General features: G+C 40.2%; 1 protein-coding gene across 2 annotated transcripts in view; it reads right to left on the bottom strand.

The window, feature by feature from the left end:
- Window positions 1–9481, bottom strand: part of bcap31 (B cell receptor associated protein 31) — a 32344-nt gene extending 22863 nt beyond the window's left edge. The window contains exons 1-4 of one of the 2 annotated variants that reach the window (XM_037772739.1): window positions 9334–9481; window positions 6270–6369; window positions 5270–5370; window positions 4038–4182 (exon numbers count right to left, since the gene is read on the bottom strand). In XM_037772739.1, coding sequence (XP_037628667.1) covers window positions 4038–4182; window positions 5270–5370; window positions 6270–6361 — 338 coding nt within the window. In that variant the 5' untranslated portion in view covers window positions 6362–6369; window positions 9334–9481. Of the gene's footprint in view, window positions 1–4037; window positions 4183–5269; window positions 5371–6269; window positions 6370–6580; window positions 6711–9333 lie in introns of those variants that run through there. The other variant, XM_037772740.1, reaches the window with a different exon arrangement.
- Window positions 9482–20082: the final 10601 nt, after the last annotated feature.

Below are 20082 nucleotides of genomic sequence, written 5' to 3'. Positions count from 1 at the left end.
GACAGCGTGCGGCTGTGACAGTACAGACTGAAGATTCAACACTAAGATGAGATCTAAAAGCTTCTTCACACTCTTCTGAAGACGCTGCAATATTATAGGATAACGTCAGGTATTTTTCTATATATCAGACCGGCACATACGGGTACTTCACAAAAAGTCAAGGCCACGCCCCCTTTAGGGGGATAGAAAACTGAAGCTTTCATAGACTTCATTGCACTCTGACGTATGTTTGGATTGTAATTTTGACAAGTTCGTATACATTAATCTCTTGTTATACAAATGTTTGTTTTATACAAATGTCTTATAATTATTTTTCGACCTTGCCTGAACCTGAGCGTTGGCGATCCTTTAATAAATGAAGGTTGATCGCCACCTCCAGTCTTCCCCTGTCCAACACAGTGGCTGATATTGCTCATACAGACATCTCTACATATATTGATTGAATCCCGTCAGGTTTAAGTGTTGTCTGTAAATAACCAACGTGTTAACAGCCAACTGTTTGATCTATAGGCTGAGATTTAGTTGGAGACGACAGATTCTGATGCTGCTGTAACGTTAATGTATGACTGTATTACTGCAGCAGCCTCACACTCAAGCTAACGTTAGCTAGCCATGCTAGTCGCTGACACCAGCATCATTTAGTCATTTAGCACACTGACAGTGAATATTCACGTATCAATGAGCCTCAGATGTCAGTGTGAAAGCCTCGGTTAACCCGCCCGCACCTCGGCGATGACGCCATACTGGTCTGGGCTATAGCTTGGAGCCATAAAGCTCCTCTATTAGATCTTTTTTAGGACACGGCAGGGGAACAAATCAATGATTAGCGTTTTTGGATTTATTGTTGGTGCAACCAGCTACACAGCAACTCTTCAGTATAGCGTTATTACTGTTAGCGGTTTGTTTAAAGTAGAAGTTTGGAGACATGTTTCAACTTCTTCTGTTTACTCTGTTACTGTCTATGAGGGACACGGGACTGGTGCCCCCTAAAAGGGGGCGTGGTCACGAGAGCCTCCTCTGGATGACGTATTACCGGTCTGATGTATAGTTTTTTTGCAGTCATCAAATCCCAAATTCAGACTCAAATCCAACACCATGTTAGTCCGTCTCTCAATACTGTCAGTTCCAAGCCCATTGGTTCCTACTGAAGAGGTACATCTTTAAAAACACTAATATATAGCTTCATCAGTAATTTCCTCAAACAGCTGCTCACTGTAGTTTTTATAACAGGAGGAAATAGTGACTTTGTTGGGGGCTATTTTTCAGCAGTGGATTAATCCACATGTGGTGCTCTAGTGAGTATTAGGGGCAGCAGGACGGTGTGTGTGGGATTGAGTCAGAATAAACGGTAAAGTGTCGTCGCAGCTCGCCAGGAAGAGAGTGGACGCAGCTCTAGAGACTAGTTAGTTTGTCCTTCTCCGGCGCAGCGGGGAGTGAGGTGGAGGGACGGTTAGACCCAGCACTGTCATTTTCTGTAATCAGTGCAGCATTAAAGCATGGTGAAAAACTAACTAGCTAATTTCACCATTCTTTAATGCTGCGCTGATTACAGAAAATGAGCCGAACGAAGTTGCCACTCATCTGGCGATAGCACTGTGCTTTCCTCTGTGACAAGTGTGTGTCCCTCTTGGAAAATATATGTTAATCTCAATGAGATTGTCTGATTAAAAAAAGATTAAATAAATAAATGAACATTAAGTTGTTAATTGTACTCATTTCCTCCTGTGCTCTCTGCTTCGTAACGTTACATCTCCACTGTTCGTTTTTTAGTCGTTACTGCAAAACATCACTTCAGTGAGTCAGCGACGTGCCGTAAGTCGGTTTAGTTTTATAGTCCGCTACAACTGTCGCTATGGCAATGGTACACATAAAAATGGCCGCAGCTCTGACTGTCCCTGCTACGTTGATTTGAATGGGAACGTTTGTTCTACTCCTATTCCATTTCTATGGGTTTTCCTCTCACTTCCCAATAAGGCCGTCAGCTACTTCCCAGGCCTGAAATAATCTGATCAGCTGCCGCCACTTCAGCCTTTCCACAAACTTGTGCTCCGTATATATTTTCTCCTGAGTCACAGTCCAAGATCACAGCAGGCTGTCTGTGAAGGGCTCGGTCTAAACGCTGAAGAACTTCCTCCTGGGTTCTGTGTTACAGCAGCAGCTGCTGCAGAATCACATGCTGCGGTGATTCACAGCGAGCAGCTGCTGCAGGCTGAACGCCGCAGCCACCGCCGCCCCCTGCAGGCAGCACACAGCCAGCATTGAACCCTCACTGACCCGACCAGAGGAGGGTTCGGTTCATTACATTCACACAGACCAGTCATAAGAGAACCAGGGTTTGTCAGATGACTCTCAACTTGCTCATGAGGTGGAGGCCTGAAGGTTAGAGAAGCGAGCTTGTGACTGAAAGAACACCCCTTCAAGATGACTCTCGGGTAGCTCATGTTCAATTTTTCATTGCCAAAAGTTTACGCAAGTTTGGAGCGTTATTTAGCCTCCTTGGGGGACTAATATTTCTTTATGTTTTCTAGTTTCATGTGATACCAGCAAGGTCTGAAAATAGTACCCGCCATCCGCCAATGCGGGTAAAGCGGGTAAAATTGGCAGGCAATCCGCCACTTTAGCAATCAGGGAAACGCTAGTGATGGAATAGAGAACCGGTCAGATTCCTTGGTATCTCACGCCTCCGTGACTATTGATTCCTCTGTATTGATGCTTCCCACAGTTACGCATGCACAATGACGCATAAGCACACTGTATCATGTTTCAGTTTGTTTTGTACCGGAGACACGGCGGAGAGAAACAAAAGTGCTCAACAGCATGGCGTTACTAAACCTGAGGGATGCACCTTATTTTAAATAATCATAATCATTTGAATTGTGTGTTTTATGCAAACGACCACTATAGATGACAACACAGTACAGTTTCAGCACAGTACTCTGTACAGTACCCTCCCTGCCCCGAAAAAAGGGGCTCCCTGGAAGCCACGGTGTAATTCCAACACTGTAATTTACCATGTATAATGTTTTTTTGTGTAAAATATATCGAACATTGAATGACATCAGATCTAAAATGTTATTCTTTCATTTAGCGCAGAGATTTCAAAAGTGGCAGATAAAATTTCTGAGTGGCAGACAATAGAATACTTGTCCATCACAGTGGCAGGAAGTGAAAAAAGTTTATTTCAGACCCTGGATACTAGTATCTTCACTCTAGCTTTTAAACTGAGCCCGCTACAACATGAAAATTACAAGTTGCGTTAATGCTTTAAAGAAATTAATGGCGTTAAAACAAATTGTTGTTAACGCGTTATTATTGCGTAAACTTAGACAGCCCTAAAATTATTGTTTTTGTGAATGGAGTCTGGTGGCTTTGAAGAGAGCATAGATAACGGAATTTGCATTATCGTGTTAATTTTGACAGCCCTAGTTTTTTTAATGGGTTATTAGTTAGAAAATATTAATCTTAACCCAATGGAACAATCCCATCGGCTTTTAGTGGAGAGAACCAAAGCGATGCTAACTTCCTGTTGGACTACAAAAATACTTTAACCCTGGAGCACTCTATTGCAAGCTACTCTAAACTTGTTACTGGGTCAACACAGTTTGCTGCACCAAAAAAAAAGGTGTGACCAAATCATGTGCTACCAGTGGAAACGTGAGTCTGGAGTTCTGCTGCTACCAGAAGTTCTAATAATGAGTAATAGTAATGGACCTGCAGCCCAACAACAAGCTGCCCTCCAATCACAACACGCCGTGTCACACAACTCCAAACCAATCAGATTGTATTCATGTTCGACCCCGTCTGAGGGGGTCAGCCAATCAGGGACAGAAACAGCTTCACACCTCTGAGCGCCGTCCAATCAGGACCAGGCTGGAGGATTGGAAACACACACATATAACACACACACAGCTGCTCATTCTTTCCATCCTACTGTAAAGTTCCCCTGCTTTTAGATCAGTCTGCCTGTCGCTGTGTGTGTGTTAGAGTGTGTTATGTGTGTGTGTGTGTGTGTTGTAGTGTGTGTTTGTGTCTCTCACAGGCAGAGCAGCAGGGCGAAGCCGGCGATGTACTCGTTCCTCTGAGCTCTGAACAGTTTCATGTGGATGTGTTCTATGGCCGTCGGGTTGTTGGTCAGATCCACCTTCTCCGTCACGCTGTATTTCCTCACCTCACGGAACGCATCTGCACAATAAAACACACGAAGAAGAACAGCATCAGTCTGTATGGCTGTATTCAAAACCGACTACTACATACTACTGAGGAACTCAGTATGCAGTACATAATGCATACTGCATTCCTCAGTAGTAGGAAACAGTTTAAGTGATTTATTTAGCAGTATGCTAGACCAGGCTTTAGGCTTTCGAAAAATACAACTTTTGATTTTTTTTTGTTTACTTTATAAAGATACTGCAGGTTTAGCTCCACCACCCCTTAAACTATTTATTCTAAAAGCTACACCCACGGGCGATTGTGGAGCTTTTCAACTCCAAAAAGTTAGATAACCACAGGTTCCCGTTAATTTATATAGGACATTTGTGTTGTGATATTTAACAAACCATCCGTCAACAAAGATTATAAAAGCCTCTCGTCCACGAGCCGGTCCTCTAGAGAGCTCCAACCAGCTCATAGCGGTCTGACAGTGTGACTGGCTGGCTGGAGAGGTAGCAACCCCGGCAGGCGCTAGGTAGGTGTCACGGCAGTTTGCGGAGCTTCTAAACTCCGACAACGTTGGAAAAATGTTCGATTCACTATCTAATATAGTAAAACTGTCAATATTCTAAATCTACAGTTAATTTCTCGCCTAAGAACTTTTCAAAAGTGAATTTAGTGATGAGAAAGCTACGGAAAATGTAAAAAATAAGACGTTTTTGGCTGCTGCTGTTGTTGCAACAGTAACCTGTATCGTTCCAGCGCTTTGCATTGTGGGATACAGTAGGCGAGGTAGACCGGGTCCGATGCATACTGGAGACTTCTTCCAAATCAGTACGACATCCGGGTATTTTTGGCATACTGGAGATTTTGTTTTTGTTTGCATTCTAAATGCTACATTTTGGCCAAATCAATACGTGCTGCTAGTATTTTCACACTTATTCATGTCACACAGCCAAAGAAGTTTCCAGCTGCATGATCAACAAGTTTAACTTCACAGTCTGGGATTAGTTTATTTTTAGAAATTACATAATAATAATAATAATAATAATAATAAGGTATATACAACTACAATAAGAAAACTTGATTCTTAGATAAAGAAAACTACTGACACACGTACCGATGAGCAGGAAGATGAGGATGGCGATAGCCACCATGAATGACGTGTTTCCATAGAGAGCGATGGTCTGGATGATCCGAGACTTGAAGATCTTACTCCACCTGGACGATAGAACATACAATCACTTTATAATACAATAGAAAATAGATATACATAGTAAAATACAGTAGATACACACAGTACAAGATGGATTACAACAGTTGAGGCCTGCTCTTAACCTGGAGCTCTGGCTCCACCTGGTGGTCCAGCAGAGAGACACACTAGAAAACATCTGAGAACAAACTTCAAACCAGCAAACATCAATATAAATCTGATTCTACGGGGTAATTGACCAGCAACTGGTGAGTGTTCAGGAAATCATTTTGGCTTTGTTAATACATATGGCATACATTTTGGCAAGGTGTGAGTTGTTTTTTTCTATTATTTTGTTAGCGGAACCTCAGCTCCTTTAATATTAATAATAATATACTCAGACCCTGAAGGACTAAAATATCCATCATTAAAACCCATTAAAAAATGTTTGATCCCACAGCCATCATCCATTCTATAATTTATTTAACTCTGTGAAAGTGGAAAATAATATTAATATATATTGTTTTTTATAGCAGTTTTTTATAGTATTCCCTGAGTTTCTGATCAGTTCACTGACTCCAGTGGGACATTTTCAGTGATAAAAACAGGCTAACATCAGCTCTGGCATCAGTGGAGTCTCTGTTCTGTGTGCTGAGTTAATCAGAGCCGGTCGGTTTTCTATCAGGAGGTTTTAATCTGCTCACATTCACACAAGCTGCTCTGTTTAAATCAATGAGATTCTTCAGCTGAACTGTTGGACTCTCAGCTAACACCTCCTCTCATGGACCCCAACACCACATTTATTCAGGGTTCAGACTACATGATACCAGATACCAAACAATGCTTGTAATATTATCTTACGATCTGCGTACTGCTTTTTGCTTCGTAGTACAGGCCTCAGGTGAGCATTGGACAGGTGAGTACTGACCTCTTAGCTGAGATGAATGGGATGCAGAGCAGCAGAACAAAGAAGACCTCGGCGTACAGGAAGGTGGCCACCGCCGTCCACTGCAGACTCATCCTGACTCCTGGAGAGCAAACACACAAACACACCTGAGACCAGGTGACAGGAACAACAGAGCCTGGATTACAGAGAAAATGATTACTATTATTAGTCTTCAGCACTGCGTGGGTCACCCTTTTAAGAAGACATGAAGTTAAAACCTTTAAAACAGTTAAAGAATGTTAAAACACTGAGACTAGCTTTTATCTGGAGCTGCAACCAAAAATTATTTTTACCTTTTCATGTAATCTTTGGGTACATTTTTCCAATTTATCCACCTTATTCTCAGGGGCGTTACTGTAGAAATGATTATGGGCGTAACTTCCGGTGAGGTTGCAGAAGTAGCAGTGAGCTAGTTAGTCCCATAGGCTAAGCATGGTGGCTAACCAACAACGGCGATTCTTTTGAAAAGTAATTTGCGTAGTGTTAACATGGAAAACGCCTGGTTCCGGTTCAATGACATGACGCACCAGAAGTTGTGCCCATAATTCACTCAAGGCATCATGGGGGCTAGGAATAAGGTGGATAGAAAGTCAGAAATAATTAACACATTCCCATTTGGTCGGGGTGTAATGATTTGGTCTAAACCGAAGTTTAGAGACAGTAGGAGATTCTTTATTTATTCCTCCTTATGTTTTTTTAATTATAAATAATTAATAGAAACGCCATCCTGAATACTATTTTTGGTTTGAAAAGGTGAATGTTAGATACACAAAAAAGTTGACAGCGTCACTTCATGTACAGAATATATATATAAACTGCATCAGCCTTCAGAAACTTGTCTGTGCGGTTTGAAAACAAACACTGAGCAGTAAACAGCAGAGCAGACATTCACTCAGGATATACAACTGAAATTAGATCAAGAAGGAGCCGAGAGGACGATTAGAGGCTGATGTGTTTAGGTTTCTGGGAACAGCAGGAAACTGGTCTGAGGATAAAACCAATAAAAACACACAGCAGCTGAATTCCTCTCAGACTGGAAATTCAATCTGCATGAGGTTGGTTCTGTTTTCTATAAAAAGACACTCAGTTACCAGTTTATTAGGAACACACACACCTGCAGAATCCAGCACAACACCATTGCAATAATTACCGTCTCTGTGAAAATCTGAATTAGGGCTGCTGCTATTAATTATTGATCATTTAATCTGCTAAATATTTCCTCGATTAACCAGTCTTAAAACTTCCCCGAAATTTCCCAGAATGCTATTTGATGTTTTTGGTCCAAAACCCAGAAATATTCAGATTATTAGCAGAGAAAAAGAAAAGACATCACATTTCAGAAGCTGGAACCAGAGAATATTTGTCAATTTGGCTGGGAAAATTACATAAAAGATCGACTGATTATCAAACTTGTTGTTGATCTTTTTACAAACTAAAAATTAATTTGTTTTAATATTTTTTTTAACTTTTTACATTTTAATTTTAATTGCTCATTATGCATATACATTTATAACATTCCTGTTTACATTATAACTTATTTGTTTTGCAAACCACAAATATCTATATACGTTCTATTTTATCTGTATAATTTAACTTCTGCACTATTTCATGTCTCAGATTGTAATTTTTTTAGTTGTGTGATTTTCTTTTTATACTTATTCAATGAGCGTTGTTGGAGGAAGCCTGAAATCTAACATTTTCATTGCTAACAACAACTTCTCTGTAATTGTTGTGTATATATAACTTTAATTTAACTAAGTCAACTTTAACCCTGATCAGGTGACCAGAGAGGGGGCGTGGCAGCTCAGAGCAGCTGTGTCATGCACACTGCCTGTCGCAATGTTCTTGAATGTTTCTGTAAAGCACTTTGAATTGCCCTGTTGTTGAAATGTGCTATACAAATAAAGCTGCCTTGCCTTGCAACATGCTGCTGATGTTACTGTGAAGAACCACACTGAATATCTCTGTTTGTTTTTACAATAAAACACAAATTTAAAAACACAATCAGCCTGCTTACTGACTGACTGTTTGTTCAGGGCAAAAACAGACCTTAACTAACTCTTTTCTCACAGTTTTCTATCAATTTCAATTCAATTCAATTTGCTTTATTGGCATGACTGTCAGGTGAACAATATTGCCAAAGCGTCAATTCAATAATAAATAAAAATTAAAAAAAGAACAAAATAAAAACAAAAACATATATATACATATACACAATTCATTAAGCAAATTACAATATATAGATATTTAAAAAAACATGCATGTAAATGGAAGAAAACAATAAATAAGTAATTAGTGTTTGTTGTGTCAATAAAACAAACAAACAAACAAAAAACAATTAATAACAATATATTGCAATATCAAAGGATAAATGTAAAAAATAACAAAAAATCTCTGTGTAACAAAATAAATATATTTCTGTCTGATTAACTCCTTTTATCCATAACAAAGTTATTTAATTAAACACACCTGGCAGGCTTATTGCTGCAAGCTACATTCAAGATATTCTCTGGTAACAAACTCATATAGTTAATAAACTAAATGTTGTCGCAGAAACAAAATGAGTGAAATCAACTTTAGCCCACTTGAATAATGTTTTAATATAATTGCTGTAAAATAACTTATTTAATGATATGAGTCGGTACAGATCCAGAATGATCCTGTTCACGTCTATTTACTGGAATTACATTAAGAACTCAGGTTGTGTTGTCAGGATGTGAGCTAGCTAGCTTAGCATGCTAGCTCGACTTCCCTGTGTATTTTCTGAAGGCAGTCAGCCTGCAGGCCCCGTCTACTCACCGGCTTGTTTTAGGTCAGATATTAAAGTTTTAACATTAAACTGTATGTCTCCATATGTCGGAGTTCCTCAGGTAGATGTGGTGTTAGGTATCTGTCTCTGCTAACAACATGACACTAAACAGTTAACTAAGTTACAGTCAGCAGGTTAAACTAGTTACCAGATGTTACCAGATGTTACCAGCCTCATGTTAGTTATCCGTGATAAACTACAACACTATATAGTCATTACTCAGCAGGTGAGACTCACCTGAGAAAGACACAAACTGAGAGAAACGACCCCACGCTGCTTGTTGTTGAGCTTCAGACTCTCTCTGCTCAGTCAGTTAGCTCGTTAGCTCGTCAGCTAGCCCGGAAGTAGCCTCAACTTCCTGTTGTAAACGCTTCCGGCTTCCGGTGTTTAAACGCCAGCTCATCATGATACTGGCACGTGATTGGATAGAACCGAAGAGAGGGGCGGGGCTAATGTGAATAATAAGGAATTAATAAACAAATAAATACACATTTTATAATAAGACATAAGGGAAATGCATATTCAAGTATTTAGATTAGTAATAAATATATTTAAAATTATTATTTAAATTATTATTTTTCCCTCATGATGCAACAGTTAATATAATCAGACTCAGGTTTATTTTGCCAACTATATATATATAACTTTATATATATACAGTATATATATATTTATATAAAACAATATATATATAACTCTTCACACAGTTCCCTCTCCTGACCAGCAGAGGGAGACATTGTCTTTAGAAAACGATCTCTGTGCTTCAAATAAACTGTGAGTGGAGGCAGAGAGGAGGAAGAAAAGAAAGACATCTCACTCTGACTGTTTTCCACGAACCAAAACAACAGTCCTCTCTCTCTCTCTCTTTCTCTCTCTCTCTCTCTCTGGTTAAGGGTCAGATTGGTTCTGTTTCCATGGTAAATTATTAAGTATGTACGGGCAGATAAGAAGATAGATAGTGATTTATTGATCCCTGAGGGGGGATTGGCTGTTTTATCATAGCAGCAGCAGTGTGTGTGTGTGTGTGTGTGTGTGTGTCTGTGTGTGTGTGTACAGAGCATCATGTCCTTTCTTTTAAGTTGGTGATCTGTAAACTTGGATCCAATCATCTGAAGTAACGATTCTGACAAAAAAGATTAAACTTAAAGCTTTTTCCAGAGATTTTTACCACTTCTCAGGGTCTTCATCAGCAGAGATGATGGTCGTCATGGAGATTGTTCACCTCAGGACATAAGTACCTTTTGATCATGTGATAACAGATGGTCATGTATAGAGGGCAGCGACATTTAATCGACTTTGCAAACTCCAACAGCTGATGAAGACCCTGAGATGTGTTTGTCAGCGCTCTGCCACTGTTTGTAAGAATCAGAAATTGTTTGTAACAGCGACACCTGTGGCCATTAAGTCAACAAAAGTCAGCATCCTGTTGCTCGCGCTCGCCCGTGTGCACGCGCTACCTGAATGTGAGCGAGCATCACTCAAAACAGTGAGGCGACACACATCAGCTAAAACCACAATATCACTCTATATTTCAGCTGCTTGGCAGTAATGTTAGCTGACCAGACGAAGGTCTCTCCATGAATCAATGCTGATCCTAGTGTTGGCTTTTCCTGCTTCAGCCTCCCGACCGCAGCCGGAGGGAACAGGGGAGACACCGGCACCCGGTCGGAGACGATCACGTTTCTCGCTGCGGAGCATCGTCACTTCACAAGACACGGGAAACCTCTGTTGGTCTGGAGGAGCTGCAGCAGTTATTTCTGCACAAACGTCCACTGTACATTCACTAGATATTCTCAGAGCTACTAACTCTTCTGCAGTGTGGAGTGTGCGCGCCTGCACGTGAGAGCGGAGCAAGCTGTGAGTGAAGGCAGGCAGAGGAGCAGAGACTCCGGCCCTGGAGACCAAAGCTACGGTCTCCCCCCCCCGTCCTCCGACCGCGGCCAACACTGTTTTGCAAGACTGGCTTCACTAAATAGAACTTTGAGGTTTTGGTGCTTCTGTGTAGTTTGTGTTGGAGTCTGAGTCTGAACAGCGTAGCCACAAGCGAGCGCGCACGAGACACCGACCCGCAATGATTTATACGTGTAAGAAGTTACAAACAGTTCCTTTAAATAAACCCACTTTATACACGCTGCGATACCAGTGAAGAGCTGCAGTGGGCACCACAGAGAAACACACTTTGTTTTTTTCTCTCTAGACACCAGAAGACCTATAAAGATAGAAAAAGACCACACACACACACAGTGTTCTTTCTTCTTCATAAAAACGTCAACGGTCATAAAGACTTTTTATCTCCCTCTCTGTCTGGTTTATGTTTTCTTCTTCTTCTTCTCTCACTAAGTAACCCAAACTCTCTCCTCCTCCTCTGCTCTCCTCTCCTCCTCTCCTTTCCTCACCTCTCTCCTCCTCCTCTGCTCTCCTCTCCTCCTCTCCTTTCCTCACCTCTCTCCTCCTCCTCCTCCTCTCCTCTCTCCTCCTTCTCCTCTCCTCTCTCCTCTCCTCTCCTCTCCTCTCTCCTCCTCTCCTCTCCTCTCCTCCTCTCCTCTCCTCTCCTCTCCTCTCTTCTCCTCCTCTCCTCTCTTCTCCTCTTCTCTCCTCCCCTCATGTCTCCTCTTCCTCCCCCCTCCAGTCCTCCTAAATCACACATTAGACCTCGTTAAAAGGTTTTCATCCGGTCGCCGGGCGGAGCACAGTCAGACAGAAGCAGCGAGACACCTGATTGGCTGATGGCATTTTCTGGGCGGCCAATAGAAAGCTGGATAAAAGTGCAATTTTTTAAAAAGAGGCGATGAAGAGATGAATTAGTCATCGTGGTGAACGCTACACACACACACACACACACACACACACTGAGGAGTGAGGTCATGCTCGTGTGTGAATGTACTGTAGTAGTACTACAGGAAGTGTGTGTGTACTACTGAGTCACCACATAATTCTACCTTTTCTTCTGTAATTACGGTTGAAAGTGTTTGCGAGGTGCTAACGAGACCAGTTTCATTATTAACCCGGCAACAGCATTATTATGTTAAACTTTTGATTTTACCTTTAACTCCCAGGAAAGAAAACGGAATAATTCGCCCCTCTGGTGTGAACTCAGCGTGTGAATCTCTGGCATAAACTAATATTCATCAGTTTATATCTATTTTTTGCTCCCATTTGAGTATTTCTTTCTTTTAGTTCTCTCCATTTCTCGCTCCTTCTCTCACTCACTGAAGGTCCTTTCAGACACAACGTGACAACGTCACCACCACGCTCTGAAACCACATTATTTCTAATGGCTTGCGCTTCGCCAGGACGGCTTTTTGCTGCAGCGAGCAAAGCCCAACTTTGGGCGCTGCACGCTGTGGTGAGCGCAGCTTAAAGGGACTGTTTGTAAGAATCAGAAATTGCTTGTTAACAGCGACACCTGTGGCTGTTAAGTCAACGAAAGTCAGCGTCCTGTTGCTCGCGCTTGTGCTCTCTCTACATAGACATGAACGAGCATCGCTCAACACAGTGAGGCGACACACGTCACCTAAAACCACAATATCACTCTATATTTCAGCTGCTTGGCAGTAATGTTAGCTGACCAGACGAAGGTCTCTCCATGAATCAATGCTGATCCTAATGTTGGCTTTTCCTGCTTCAGCCTCCCGACCGCGGCCAGAGGGAACAGGGGAGACACCGGAGTTTTGGTCGGAGAAGATAACGTTTCTCGCTGCGGAGCCCCGTCACTTCACAAGACATGGGAAACCTCTGTTGGTCTGGAGGAGCTGCAGCAGTTATTTCTGCACAAACGTCCACTGTACATTCACTAGATATTCTCAGAGCTACTAACTCTTCTGCAGTGTGTAGTGTGCGCGGATGCACGTGAGAGTGGAGCGAGAGAGAGAGAACGAGCGCGGTGTAGGCAGGCAGAGGAGCAGAGGAGCAGAGCACAGCAGAGACTCCAGCCCTGGAGACCAAAGCTACTGTTTCCCCCGCGTCCTCCGACCGCGGCCAACACTGTTTTGCAAGACGGGCTTCACTAGATAGAACTTTGTTGTTTTGGTGCTTCCGTGATGTTTGTATTGGAGTCTGAGTCTGAACAGCGTAGCCACAGGTGAGCGCGCATGGGACACCGACCCGGATTGATTTATACGTGTAAGAAGTTACAAACAGTCCCTTTAAACATGAGCTCAAACTGCGCTGTTTCCCGAGCATAGACTTCTCTCTACCGCCGGGAAACGACAGTTGGTGTAGCTCTATTGTCGTCCGGGTGGAAACAGTAGGGATTATATACACTGTTCAGTTCCAGAAACCGGCTAAGATAACGAAAAGGAAAAAAAAAAGAGTTAAAATGTGTCATAAATCAGGAGAAATACGGGAGAATCCTGAACCCGGGGGAAACGGGGAGAGGGCGATGAAAAGCGGGGAGTCTCCCGGGAAAATCAGGAGGGTTGGCAAGTACGGTCATTGAGACGGAAACCTAAACTAAATGATCAGTATGTTGTTATATTGAGGCTGTAATGACCCCGGCAGCCTGTAGGGGGCGCTAGCAGCACTTTACTCTCTGAGTGTTGTTGAAGTGTGTTTGATTTACTGACACCATGAAGCGTAAAGGAGGACTCTGATCCTCTCAGGCTCTCCGGCTTCGCCCTCTCTTGTTGTCTCACAGCAGTTTTTGGGACAATTGGATCTTAAAGTCAAACTGTCGGCCATCTTTTTACTGTCTCCACCATCTGATGGTCGGATTTTAACTGTCGTCTGTTCTAACAGAATTATATTTCAGACGCATCGATCAGCTGCAACATTAAACCAGAGACCACTACAGTGTGTGTGTGTGTGTGTGTGTTGTTATCAGTGCTGTGCAGCCCCCCTGATCCTGGCAGAGCTCAGTCGGTTCATGCAGGGGGTAATGTGTCCTTCTGCTGGTGTGTGTGTGTGTGTGTGTGTGTGTGTGTGCACGTGTGTGTGTGTGTTTCAGTCATGGTGCATGGATAAAACGATTAGGGAAATACAGCCATGAGGAGAAAGAAAGAATGGACTTTGGAGAGGAGAGAAAGATGAAGAAGAAGAAGAGAAGAGAGGAGGAAAGAGGAGGAGAGGAAAGGAAACAAGGAAAAGGAAAGAAAACAAGGAAAGGTAACAAGGAAAGGGAGGGAAAGGAAATTAAAAACAGGAAATGACGGGAGAGAAAACATGGGTTCTATATCACATACTAACATACTATTCATCATCCTATCCATCATCCTAGGAAAGGAAAGGAAAGGAAAGGAAAGGAATGGAAAGGAAAGGAAAGAAGGGAAGTGAAAGAAGAAGAAACAAGGAAAGGAAAGGAAAAGAAAGGAAGGAAAAGGAAAGGAGGGAAGGGAAGTGAAAGGAGAAGAAACAAGGAAAGGGAAGGAAAAGAAAGGGAACATGGTGAGGAAAGGAAAGGAAAGGAAAGGAGGACGGGAAGTAAAAGTAGAAGAAACAAAGGGGAAGGAAAATAAAGGAAACATGGTAAGGAAAGGAAACATGAAAAGGAAAGGTAAGGAAGGGAAAGGAAACAAGGAAAGGAAAGGATCGTGTGTCACATATCATGTAAAATAACTGAATAAAAAAAATAAGAAAATAATAAATAAGTAAATAAATCAAATGAGAGACAGATTAACAGAAAAATAAAATGTGTGAAGAAGTAAAAGATGAGAAATGTAAATGAGGGAAGACAGAGGGATTAATGGTGGTGAGGATTACGAGATGAAGAGAAGTCTTTGAAGGTCTCAGTTATGAATGAGATGCTGTGTGTGTATGTGTGTGTGTGTGTGTGTGTTTGTGTGTGTGTGTCACAGATTAACTCTTTATGTTCCAGATTAACAGAAGAAGAAGGAGGATTATTATACAGTAGTGATGTGACAGGTGAAGAAACTGTTGGGTCTTGATATTTTCATAATCATCATTATTTAACTGTATTTCTGATACCTGGTTTTCATTATAACATCTGCAGCAGTCGGAGGATTATTTCAGTGATGTCGCCTGTTTGTATCTTCATGATGTCACTTTCACTCACGGTTAAAACATCAGATTTCCAGTGGAGGTTCTTCATTGTGCTTTTTAGAGAAAATTAGCTTTGTTGTGAGTAACTTGTGTATTCATTTGATAAATAGAAACTTTTTATGATTTTGTAAAGTTACAGTATATGAGTTAATGAGTTATTCATTTATTTATTTGGCTACATTCATATAGGAATATATACATATATATATGTATATAAAGTAAGTAAATAAAAATGTCAATAATAATAATAATTTTTATTATTATTATTATTAATAAAATGTTTATTTACCCCTACATAGCTCAGAAAACCTCTTCCAATAATAAAAAAATAAATCTTAATTCATGCAGAATGATAACAACAACAACAACAAGTAGAAATAAATAAATAAATAATAATAATAATAATAATTATTATTATTAATACTAATACTAATAATAATAATAATAATACAATTTTATTTAGTCCTACATAGCTATGGAGACCTCTTCCATTAAAAAAATAATAATTGATTATGATAATAATTATTACTTATTTTACTTTTGTTTTACATATTTAACATCACATATAATAAATAAAATTGTTTTTTGTCTTTAAAGGTTCAACAAATGTATGGTGCAGATAATAATGGGTAACATTTATGTTAGACAGACAGACAGACGGACAGACAGACAGACGGACAGACAGACAGACAGTTGGTCATATAAAAGCATTTTAAACTGATTCCTCTCTGCAGTGAAATAAAGATGAATCTGGAGTGTGTCTGCAATAACCAGATGAAGTCATGTGACCGGCTGACACCCAATCATAAATGATGCAAGAGCTGCTTGGTTGTTGCTAGGCGGTTTAACCCCGATTGCTCCTGAGGAACCTTCTCCAGCTGCTGGGGGACCAAAACCAGACGGGACTCATCTGGACGTACTGACCTCATATTTCCTCATAAGACATAAATTCAATATATAAAGAAAAATGTGGGAGAAGGACCTTCCAAATAAAAATAAATAAATAAATAAATAAATGACATAAAAATTAATACATGTCATTAAATGTAGCAAACATAATATAAAAATAAATGTAGCCATTAATTATTGATAAAATGTGACATAAACTGATATTTCTGTTTTAATTTGCTTCTGCATGCTTCTGTTTAATTTTCCCTTCTATTTATTTTTATTCATTTTTAAATGTATTTATTTATTCATTCATTCATTTATTTATTTGGTTTTGCATTCATTTTGTATTTATTTAATAGTTAGTTTTAATAGTTCTTTTTAAATGTATATATATATATATATATATTAATGTATTTATGCATGTATTTATTTATTTGTGTATGATGTTTCCTTTGCATTTCACCCCTTATTTACTTATTTATCTCTGTATTCTTTTATTTACACTTTTTATTTTACATTTCTTCATGCATTTCTGCCTCATTGTGCAAATGAGGGGGCTGTCACTCAACGTGTCATCATGTGGTCAAAGTGCATGATTATATGCTAGCTAAAATAAATAAATAACTGAATTAAAAAATTAATAAAATAAATATATGAATAAATAAAAGGGAAGATTAAACAGAAGAGTAAATAAATAACGGAATTAACATGAAGATACAAAAAAAAGAAACAAATAAAAACAGAATATTGATTTATGTCACATTTTATCAATTTCTTAATGGCTACATTTACTTTTAATATTATTTTACTACATTTAATGACACATATTTATTTATTGAGTAATTTATTTATTCTTTTATTTTGGATTTCGGCAGGTTTCGTCCTCCATAGATGAAACACTTTATTTCAAACTACATCTCTGGCCGCAAATGAATTAGTGACCTCAACAGCAGAAATATGACTGTTGTCAGATATGGATGACTTCACTCACATTATTATCTTCCATAATGTAATATACATGAAGTAGGGTCACTGGTTAACTGACTGGCTGCTCAGCAGTTTATCCCAAACAGGATTAGACTCACGTCTGGTTTGGATCAACGGCAACAACAACAACAACATGATGTCAGTCCTCTGAGGATCAAACCTTTACATTTTAATGACAACATGATGTTTCCTCTAGCGCAGGACAAACTACAGCTTCACTACAGGTACGACTTTAAGAAGATAAACCATCCGGATGCTGGAACGAACATTTACACTTTAATGCAACATGTTCTGCTTCTTTCTACTTCTCCTCCACACCTCAGAGGTCAATATTGTACTTTATACTTCACTACATCTTAGAGGTAAATATAGTGCTTTATACTCCACTACATCTCAGAGGTAAATATTGCATACATACTTTTACTTCAGTAAGGTGTCACCACTGAACTACAGTTGGTACTTTGAATTGTGGATCACCTCCACTGTATTTAAAGGATGATTTTTCCAGCTAGAGGACACATGATGACACACATTCCTGTCAATAGTTTCACATTATTCCACTGATTTACAGGAAAAGCTTTGACAAACTCAGCTCGCAGAGGCGAAATGGAGTCTGGTTGCTTTGAAGAGAGTGATATAACGGCTTGAGTTCCCCGTCAGAAAGGGCTGTCTGACGGCGAGGTAAAGCTGCTGTGGACAGGAGCAGCGAAAACCCCCCCCAAAAAATCAATTTCAGTTTAAGTGTACGCTATATTTAGAATATTTTCACAGATTTACCTCGCCGTCAGACAGCCCTGATCTGAACTAACGTGGCGTCCACAGCGGTACATTGCTTTATTTCCTGCCGGTACTCCTGTTTGCCTCTCCAAACTGGGAGCACGCCGACCGCCATCTAAGTTACTGTATGTAACGTTAACACACTGATTATAAGGATGTATATGTAGCAGCGTCATCATGCAGAAACCTACGTCAGGTCACGTGGGGAAAAGGTTTAGAAGGGCTTGAAGGGGAAAATATTATTTTGATGCTAAAACATACAAACTTTGACCAAAATGTGAATGTTGGGATTTAAATATATAAAAAAAAACACTGGGGGGATACAGGATGATATAAAAACCTCAAAAAAAACTTAGCACATTTAAGTGATACTTTAATAAATAACAAGTACTTGCTGCTTTCTCATGTTTTTTTTTTTTCCTCAAATATCACTCTAATCTAGAAATAATACTAAAAAATCCCTCAGCATCTTCAGTCTCAAAGGTTTTGGTGTCAGAGACCAGGATCCTCTCAGAGACCTGATCAGGTATGAACAGGATCCAGGTTCAGGTCCGATTGATCGGAGCAGGTTTTCGTTTTAACATGAAAAGCTGTCGAGAGACGTGAGACAGTGTCTGGAGGTCAGAAACACTCTGAGTGGAAATGATGACATGTATTAATGATGAGAGGACACACACAGACACACACACACACAGACACAGAGACACACCACACAGAGCATAATCACACAGAGACACACACACACACACACACACACACACACACACACACACTGTAATAGAATATTCTAGTCTGCCTCCATCAGTAATATCTGCTGCATGACCTCACCATTAAACCGTATCACTGTACGATGATGTCATCTCTTCAGAAACATCATGATCTCAGTCACACGAGTCCAAACTCTTCATACAGAGTACTCACATCTTTTACTTCAGTAAAACTATACTGCAAGTACAGTACAAGTACCTCAAATTGTACGTGAAGGTGTAATATGTAACTGTTGTTCGCATGCTGTTTGTAAACACACAGCATTCAAAGTTGGCCACACCTCCTCAGCTCAACCAGCGAGCGAAGGAGAGAGAGAGAGCAGCGATGGTGGAGTGAGCTACAGAGTGAATGAAGAGAGGGAGCGGCGGTTAAGCTAGGTTTGTGCTCCCGTAGTGAAGTAGCAGAATACAGGGAGAGGCTGCAGGGTCTCTGTAGATTCAGACGCGCTTCTAGTCGGTCATATGGTGATGATTGAGAGGGATTATTTTTCAGTCCTATATATTATTTTTTTATCGCTGCATATTATACCTTAAGCACAGTACTTGAGTAAATGTACTGAGTCATCACTGTTATACACTGAAACAAGTTGTTTGTCTGGTTAGGGAACACTTTCAGTATATAAATACATTAAGTAAATGCTCTGAGTCCGTTACTGTCATTTTCTTTAAAAAAAATGGTTGATGTTTTAGTTATACATAGATGTTATATTTATTTATTATATATGTATTGTCTTTATGGAACTGCTGTGATGTTTGTCCATGTACCTGATATAAATATACCAGAGGTAAGTGAGACAGTGTTTTTAATTGCTTTTATTTCAACAACAAAACAAATGTCATACCTCTTTAGAGTTGGTGTAAAGATGAGGCTGAAATAAACGAGTAACATTAGTGTGAAGTAAACTAGTTAAAGTTGAGGTTTTTGTTCACTTTAATGTTGTTCACCTGGGTCCGCCAATATTTTGGCATCAAGACAAAAAAAAACTTGTTTCAAAATAGCTGTAATTGTGTAAAATGATTTCTTCTTTTCTTTAAATTCCAGTTGTTCAGGCCTCCTGTCTCGCTCTGCGGAGATGTTTTCAGTTATCTGAAATGAGAGATAGAAGACATTTTTAATCACTCTTCCTCAAACGATGCACAAACTGCTGGTTTTTAATGGAAATGCACAACTGGAGGTATGAACGTACCTCTAATCTGGTGACGGCTCTTTTTTCTGTCGTAAACCTCCAGGTCAAATCTTGTTCGGGAGTAATATGAACACTTTGTCCGTCGATCAAATCACGTCACATGTTGTTTCACGCATCAGTGAGCTGTAGTTTTATCGGCACCGGCAGCAACAATACAACAATACAACACAATGAGAGCAATGACTTGCTGAAGAAAGTGTGTGTGTGTGTGTGTGTGTGTGTGTGTAGCGTTAACTCTGGGGGACTGCTGCCCATAAAGTCTCATTAATTTGATGGCAACAGGCCCCACTGGACTACAGACGAGAGCTAAACCTTCTGCTGATGAAGCTGCGTTCAAACACCAGCAGACTAAACTGTTCCGCCGGGTTCTCAGGAGTTGG

The sequence above is a fragment of the Sebastes umbrosus genome, chromosome 6 (assembly GCF_015220745.1).
Source record: "Sebastes umbrosus isolate fSebUmb1 chromosome 6, fSebUmb1.pri, whole genome shotgun sequence".
Lineage (NCBI taxonomy): Eukaryota > Metazoa > Chordata > Actinopteri > Perciformes > Sebastidae > Sebastes > Sebastes umbrosus.
Note: the sequence above shows the minus strand (reverse complement) of the source record. Positions and strands in the feature narration are given on the sequence as shown.